Raw genomic sequence first — 8,634 nt, forward strand, 5'->3', positions numbered from 1 at the left:
GGTTCAATACTGATTCTTAGCGAAGTAAAAGAAAATGGGATTGATGGATTGACAGAAATTAAACGAAGGTGAAAATTAATGTTGGAATTGTGTGCCGATGAAGGATAAATAACAGAGTTGAGTGTGGATGGATGGATGGGATGAATAACGATAGATGAAAGATTAACATTAGGATAGAATGGGTTGGCATTTCAAAAGTAGTTTAATGTGTCAGTAATGGTGTGTGTGTGTGTTGCTGTTTCACTGTCATTGGCTAGTTGAAAGTAGATCGTAAGGGTGTCGAATTGTGGACGTTGAGTTATAGAAGTCAAATTGCAAAGGTCGAATCGTAAGGGTAAATTTGTCTCGGTCGAAAAATGGACCTGGGGGTTGAAGTCGAGCTGTGAAGGTTCATTTGTGAAGGTCGAGCTGTGTTGGTTAAGTTGTAAAGGTGGAGTTAAGAGTCGTGTAATGCCCGAATGTGAAGGTTCGGACGACACATATCCAGTAGTTGTTCTTGTTAGTCAATACAAACTCATGGTGTGGAACTTGGGAGGCAGTAAGCAAGTATTTAATTAGTTAACTGTAGTCAGTCATTTATCATATTGAATTATTATAATTATTTTATGTTTAGTGTTTATTATTTATCACGATGGGTAGCGATTAACAACGTTAAGTGTTTATCTATGACATAAACACACACAAACAACATCATAACAAACTGGAAGAGCCATTCAGTAATAAACCAACTACAAACATTACCAAACACTAAAACAACACAATGAAAGTCAAGCAGTCTGCGAAATTTTGGTGGTGCAGTAATCATGATAATGATACAATGATATTAATAATAATAAATGAATAATGACAAAAACAAAAGAAGGTGGTAGAAGCAGGGCTGCCAACACAAGCAAGCGAGCGGCAGGAAAACAGCAAAACTTCATGCTCTATCATCTTAATCGTGCAGTATCAAGTATCGTCTCTGTCTTTTAATGTTTAAGATAAATATTATATCATATATTTAGGTCGGAGGTATTGGGTTGGCTCACAGATTATGTGAATTAACGTGTCATTTTTTTACTCATTATTTTATAGCTTCGCTTTAATTAATTAATGTCAACAACACTGACGAGTTGCGAGGGAGCTAACTTATGAAAACACACATCTCTTATTGCTTGGTCACCTTATTACCTGTTCTGAGATATCAAGACAATATCTCTCCATCTTGCAGTAGTCTAATTAAATCAAAGGTCACCAAGCTACACACCGTGTGACCAGACCTATATAGCACCATATTAAATAAGATATGTTCGATTCCATTAGTGGCAAATGCAAACACTTTAATTCTGCCGTGAAGCAACACGTAAGCATAACGCCATCACACGCGTGGCCAATAACAAAGCAGCATCTCACAAATGTCAACAAAGACTCAACTCACCGCTCCTAAAATCGACCTCCACTCTATCATCTTCGCCTTGAGTTGCGTTTAAGATACGCTGAAGCAGAGACCAGTCGAGAGCTGGAATTTGTGACACATTCTTATATATTCGGGAACACTTTACAGAGGCTTAACAGTTTATATACAGTAGCAGCTCGTAGCAGAGGGGAAACACTGCACTCGGAAAATTTATCTGGAAGTTTTAATGTAAAGAAGATTTGTCTATATGCATCTGGGAAATTAGTATCGTTTATTCTGTTTATGATATCCCGCCAACATTATAAAACCCTGGAATGAAGGATAAGTTTATGTTCTTATTCTCTGAGTCATATGCCTTCCTGGAGACGTGTTTTACTGGTTTGGTTTAAGCAGCACACCTACCTCTTACCCTCCCTCCCCCATCTACATACTGAAGAAATTGTGTTTCAGCATGACCTCCTAAATTAACTAAAGTTAGTCGAGGAAGGCACTTGTGAGGAAGCAATATTGGTTCTTATTTGATAGCTAAAGTGATGATATCAAGATAATAATACAGAGAATCTCCAAATAATCTGACCGACTGGACTGTCGAGTTGCATTATTTCAGTGTTTCTTTCTTGACTAACGAAGCTCTTCTCTACAATGAACATGCAGGATTAAGATATTATTCCTTTTATTAACCAAAACATATAATTGTGCCCAAAGGTAAATTTTTGCCATCCAAAAAATAATAATTTATACAACAAAATTATATCAACACGGACTTTAAAACAAGGATGATATCAACCGAGTCTTCTACAGCGACACGGGCCTAGGAAGGTGAACTTTGTGATGCATGACAGGCGAGACCAACCAACCTAGAGGTTTGAACGTGGCAATGCAATAGTTACTGGGCTCAGAGAAAATACCTGCACACAAGGGCTTCAGGTTGCAGTCCTTAACTATGAATGATACAGAGAACTGTGTTAGTACATGGTGCAGGAAACCTGAAGCATCATTAATATGTTAAGAAAAAAGATTATAGAATTTCACAAGAACTGGTAGTTGCTTCTGGGTGATCCTCTTGCTTTATAGGTAGTAACACTGATAACCTTACATCACTATGGCTTAACAAGACCTGCTCTATGACTAACATGGCAACCTAACCTATCATTCTCAATCATTCGGCCTTGCTTCCAGTACCTCCTCGTCGTGTGAGTGCACAACATGCAAAAGTTGTCTATGATATTAACTGCAACAAATAATGAACTGTAGATATTTAAACACACGCACACACACACACACACACACACACACACACACACACACACACACACACACACTGCCTTGCTGTGTTGTAAAGATCACACATATTTACACAAATAATTGACCTTATCATAAACACTAGATATCTATATCCATTCTACTTTAGCTAAATCTGCTATGTAATATCCCACCGTGAACCAGTGTAAACAGTAATTACTCATTCCCTGTATCCTAGTTAACTCTTGAACTATAGAAGACGCCTATTAGTATAGTTCCCCAGACTCTGAATTATGTAGTCACTCAAAAGAACTATATGCTCTTGGGGTGATCAATGAATTTCTGAAGAATGAACACTGCGACTCCTGCTTTCATGGTAGGGTTGTCAAAAATCCTTCGTCCGTTGTGTCATATTTTTTCAAAACAATTTTGTATAGATATTTTTTTTGAGTGACTAAACTAAGAGTACTGCCCCCTATCCTATGTATCCGTCGACTTGCAAGTGTTAAATACGTACAACCCTGACCACTATACTGCACATACAACACATGTGATCGGTACTTACTGGTGTTGGGTGAGTTGTCGAAGGGGTAAGAGGCGACAAGAGCACCTCCGTGAAGGTTGGCTGAGAGGACAAACTGAATTTTAGAGACCCACTGCTTGACTGCCTCTGTCTCTGGTTGGTTCCGTTTGTTGTTCTGCTTGAAGTAGTCCGGGAAGTTGCGGTTTAAGTCAAAGCCGCGAGAGTTGTATCTGTGCAGGAGAGGAAATGACAGCGGTCGTCAGTACAGTAAGTGTATTCGTTTCCTATTATTTATCTTCCTCTCCATTGCTTCGTCTTTCTTCCTTATTAGCATGTCGTGTTTCTAAGTCTTCTCCAACTTGCTTTATAGTTCGTTAACTTTTTATTTCAACCTTTTTTTTTTTAGGTTTATTTATTCTTGTCGTTTCTTTTTTGGTCGGGTATTTCCTGATTTGTTTTATTTAATTTTAATTTTAGTTTAATCTTTTAACATTAATAATTATATATCTCCAGCGCCGCCATATGACCCTGGCTGTTGCGGCGCGAAGATGATAATCATAAGCATTCATTCATTCTTAACACCGTCTTACCTGCCCTGTCCTCCCTGGCAGGTACCCTCCCTGGCCACCTCGAAGCCATCAGGGTTCATGGAGGGCATAATGTGGATCCTAGTGTTGTCCAGCAGCCAGCGCACGTAGTCATCCGTCCCGTAACTCTTGGCCAAGTACTGCGCCACACAAGGATGTATTAGTAAGTGTACTAAACGTCTTCATGTAAAGCTACTTTTCTGAGTATTTGTCTATCATAGCAACTTGCTGAAAGAAATCCATGAGTTTTATACAACTTCACATTGTAGGTACGAATTTGGTATGTCGATCTGCCCTTGAGTAATACCCCTGGAGGTTGAAAGATTAGGCTCAGTGAAAAGAGCAGTTCTGTCGCTCTTTGTAATAAATGTGTGATCATACAGGTAATCGAAGCCTCCAAACAGATGTATGAAATAAATCCAGCACTGACAAACAAAGAGTAACAATAGCTAACGTGCTGTACATTAGGTGACAATGTTATGTACTAACTCATACCACATGACAGCGGCCCTGAGGAAAGATTTCTGGTCTAGTGAGAGTCGCGTAAACAACAGAGTGAGGAGGTTAGGCTTGGCTAAGCTAGGCTAGGCTAGATTAGGTTAGGCCCCCCAGGCCTTGATGTGGGTCATTAAAAATGACCTGTGCCTGGGTGGGCTAATGTCCGCAAAAAAAGAAAAAAAATTATGAGTGAGGAGGTTAACCTTAGTCCGACAGTGAGAACAGTGTTGTGGGTTATGTTAGGTTAGGTTATGCGTGAGGAGGTTAACATTAGTCCGACAGTGAGAACAGTGTTGTGGGTTATGTTAGGTTAGGTTATGAGTGAGGAGGTTAACCTTAGTCCGACAGTGAGAACAGTGTTGTGGGTTATGTTAGGTTAGGTTATGAGTGAGGAGGTTAACCTTAGCCCGACAGTGAGAACAGTGTTGTGGGTTATGTTAGGTTAGGTTATGAGTGAGGAGGTTAACCTTAGTCCGACAGTGAGAACAGTGTTGTGGGTTATGTTAGGTTAGGTTATGAGTGAGGAGGTTAACCTTAGTCCGACAGTGAGAACAGTGTTGTGGGTTATGTTAGGTTAGGTTATGAGTGAGGAGGTTAACATTAGTCCGACAGTGAGAACAGTGTTGTGGGTTATGTTAGGTTAGGTTATGAGTGAGGAGGTTAACCTTAGTCCGACAGTGAGAACAGTGTTGTGGGTTATGTTAGGTTAGGTTATGAGTGAGGAGGTTAACCTTAGTCCGACAGTGAGAACAGTGTTGTGGGTTATGTTAGGTTAGGTTATGAGTGAGGAGGTTAACCTTAGTCCGACAGTGAGAACAGTGTTGTGGGTTATGTTAGGTTAGGTTATGAGTGAGGAGGTTAACCTTAGTCCGACAGTGAGAACAGTGTTGTGGGTTATGTTAGGTTAGGTTATGAGTGAGGAGGTTAACATTAGTCCGACAGTGAGAACAGTGTTGTGGGTTATGTTAGGTTAGGTTATGAGTGAGGAGGTTAACCTTAGTCCGACAGTGAGAACAGTGTTGTGGGTTATGTTAGGTTAGGTTATGAGTGAGGAGGTTAACCTTAGTTCGACAGTGAGAACAGTGTTGTGGGTTATGTTAGGTTAGGTTATGAGTGAGGAGGTTAACCTTAGTCTGACAGTGAGAACAGTGTTGTGGGTTACTCGGGAGGACAAAACACAGAGACGCTGATAGGATCTGTGCACTAATTTTAAGCTGTGTCATTATTACAATTTCAGTGTTAAATAAATTCATGACCCTAATGTCATAATTATGGGTGATATTCGGAAAGGACTTTAATTTTAGGAAACTGTAGACAGAAGATGGAAGAGTTGTACTCGATACTGAATAGGTTTAGATGAGACAGTGTGTTACGCCAAGCAGTGTCCAATATCTTGAGAAAGTACCTCGCATGTCGGTGTTGAAGTGGCGAGGGCAACGTGAGAGGTGCCGGGAAAGGTTTATGGGTAGCGGCGAGATTGTCAGTTTCACTACTTGGTGTTGACGGCAATGCACAGTGAGTTTTACCAGGAAGAAAACAGAAGATGGGGGCAATAGTGTAGACCAGAATGATGAATATGGATTGACATAGAAAAGATGGTGAGATAAAGGGAAGAGTGTGAGAGAAAGAAGAGGAGAGATAAGTCGGGAGAAAAAAAATCAGCAGGTGATACAAGATACAATTATTTGTAAGAAACTTCAAGACGACCACACCTACGGGACATTGTTGGCAACAAAAATGTTTCCTGTTTATGAGTGTAATGTTGGTAACACGGGTAGTTCTTAGTGGTGGGGACTACAGTTGGCAGGAGTGTGCCTTGAAGAAAGGGAACAACTCAACATAAGAAAGGGAACACTCTACGGAAGAGAAGGAACACTCAACAGAAGATAAGGAACACTCAACAGAAGATAAGGAACACCCAACAGAAGAGAAGGAACACCCAACAGAAGAGAAGGAACACTCAACAGAAGAGAAGGAACACTCAACAGAAGAGAAGGAACACTCAACAGAAGAGAAGGAACACCCAACAGAAGAGAAGGAACACTCAACAGAAGAGAAGGAACACTCAACAGAAGAAAAGGAACACTCAACAGAAGATAAGGAACACTCAACAGAAGAGAAGGAACACTCAACAGAAGATAAGGAACACTCAACAGAAGAGAAGGAACATTTAACAGAAGAGAAGGAACACACAAGACACAGGAGGTGGTGTTGGGTGTCTTACCTCTATCAGGTGTAGGAGCATCTCTCTACCGATGGCCTCGTTACCGTGCATGTTGGCCACGTACTTGACGTTGGGCTGACCGACGATGTGCTCGTAAGGCGATGCAGACACCACCATCACCCAGAGGTCCCGACCTATACAGGGAGAGAAAGACACACGTATACTGTACACTGTCTTTACTTACGTTGAAGGAGCAGTAATAGTTATATTAATTACTGTGCAGCACTTGTTGTTCACACACACACACACACACACACACACACACACACACACACACACACACACACACACACACACACACCACATCTCACCCCCACACTACTACTACTACCACCACTACCTCCACCTCACCAGCAATAAGGTAGAGAGAGGTCAGAGGGTGGAACAAGGTGGCGGACGTGTCGCCATTACACACCAGGGACCACTAACTGGGATTAACTGGGATTTAAAGGATTACTGTAGACACCCGCCCGTCAGCCTTGGCTTAGAGAGAGAGAGAGAGAGAGAGAGAGAGAGAGAGAGAGAGAGAGAGACTAGTGTGATCACGCGGAGAGGACGACCGACTTTATGGTGGAGGTAGTGAGGCTAAAAACCTGAATGGGGGGAAGTGTGAGGGAGGAGAGGGGAGTGTGAGGGAGGAGTGAAGGGTTTGGGGGAAGAGTGGGGAGTGGGAGGACGGTATACCATGGAAAAGATATTATTCTACCCTCGACAAGCCCGCCTGCTAGTTTTGCACATATATCGCCTATTGTACAAAGAGGAAACACTGTCCTCTACTCCTCACATATTCACAGTGTGTTTTAAAGCAGAGTGTTCCTCCTTAAAGCGAGTGGGAGTTCGTCTTCTATTTTATATTTGTAAAGAAAATTGTTTTAATCATTCATGTTAAAAAGTAAATTTCCACGACATATTTCCGGTAGCCTTCAGTCTTTTCCACATTTAGCCTCTCCCACTCCAGCGTCCCCCTCCAGCGCCCCCTCCAGCGTCCCCCTCCAGCGTCCCCCCAGCTCAGCGCCCCCTCCAGCGTCCCCTTCCTTCTCCAGCGCCCCCCTCAGCGTCGTCCCCCTCCAGCGTCCTTCTCCAGCGCCCCCTCCAGCGTCCCCCTCCAGCGCCCCCTCCAGCGCCCCCTCCAGCGCCCCTCCTCCCCCTCTTCTCCCTCCTCCTGCATCCTTCTCCTCCTCCTCCTCTTCCCCTGCGTCCTCCAGCGTCCTTCGCGCCTCCCCCTCCAGCGCCCCCTCCAGCGCCCCCCTCCAGCGCCCCCTCCTCCCCCCCTCTTCTCCCTCCTCCTGCATCCTTCTCCTCCTCCTCCTCTTCCCCTGCGTCCTCCTCCAGCGTCCTTCTCCAGCGCCCCCTCCAGCGTCCCCCTCCAGCGCCCCCCTCCGCCCCTCCTCCCCCTCTTCTCCCTCCTCCTGCATCCTTCTCCTCCTCCTCCTCTTCCCCCGTCCCCTCCAGCGTCCTTCTCCAGCGTCCCCTCCAGCGTCCTTCTCCAGCGCCCCCTCCAGCGCCCCCCTCCAGCCCCATCCAGCGTCCCCTCCAGCGTTCCCCTTCAGCGTCCTTCTCAGCGCCCCCCCAGCGTCCCCCTTCAGCGTCCCCCTCCAGCGTCCATCTCCAGCGCCCCCCTCCAGCGTCCTCCAGCGCCCCCTCCAGCGCCCCCCCTCCAGCGCCCCCTCCTCCCCTCTTCTCCCTCCTCCTGCGTCCTTCTCCTCCTCCTCCTCCTCTTCCCCTGCGTCCCCTCCAGCGTCCCCCTCCAGCCCCCCTCCAGCGTCCCCCTCCAGCGTCCCCCTCAGCGCCCCTCCAGCGTCCCCCTCCAGCGTCCCCTCCAGCGCCCCCTCCTCCCCTCTTCCCCTCCTCCTGCGTCCTTCTCCTCCTCCTCCTCTTCCCCTGCGTCCTCCAGCGTCCCCCTCCAACGTCCCCCTCCAGCCCCTCCAGCGCCCCCTCCTCCCCCCCTCTTCCCTCCTCCTGCGTCCTTCTCCTCCTCCTCCTCTTCCCCTGCGTCCCCTCAGCGTCCCCCCAGCGCCCCCTCCAGCCCCCTCCAGCGTCCTCTCTTCCGCCAGCGTCCCCCAGTATGTTCCTCCTCCAAACTCCTTCAGCCTCCTCCTCTTCCTCCAGCCTCTTTCAGCCTCCTCCTCCTCCTCCTCTAGCCTCTTTCAGCCTCCTCCTCCTC

General features: G+C 45.6%; 1 protein-coding gene across 4 annotated transcripts in view; it reads right to left on the reverse strand.

The window, feature by feature from the left end:
- The window catches only part of LOC121870988 (carboxypeptidase M-like), a 28,180-nt gene extending 21,580 nt beyond the window's left edge, over positions 1-6,600 (reverse strand). For 2 of the 4 annotated variants that reach the window (XM_042372993.1, XM_042372992.1), the window contains exons 1-4: positions 6,471-6,600; positions 3,752-3,888; positions 3,204-3,391; positions 1,418-1,498 (exon numbers count right to left, since the gene is read on the reverse strand). In XM_042372993.1, the coding sequence (XP_042228927.1) occupies positions 1,418-1,498; positions 3,204-3,391; positions 3,752-3,888; positions 6,471-6,587 (523 nt within the window). In that variant the 5' untranslated portion in view covers positions 6,588-6,600. Of the gene's footprint in view, positions 1-1,417; positions 1,499-2,304; positions 2,338-3,203; positions 3,392-3,751; positions 3,889-6,470 lie in introns of all 4 variants that reach the window. The other 2 variants (XM_042372994.1, XM_042372995.1) reach the window with 2 other exon arrangements.
- Positions 6,601-8,634: the final 2,034 nt, after the last annotated feature.

This window comes from Homarus americanus, unplaced genomic scaffold (genome assembly GCF_018991925.1).
Source record: "Homarus americanus isolate GMGI-L3 unplaced genomic scaffold, GMGI_Hamer_2.0 scaffold52512, whole genome shotgun sequence".
NCBI classification, from domain to species: Eukaryota; Metazoa; Arthropoda; class Malacostraca; order Decapoda; family Nephropidae; genus Homarus; species Homarus americanus.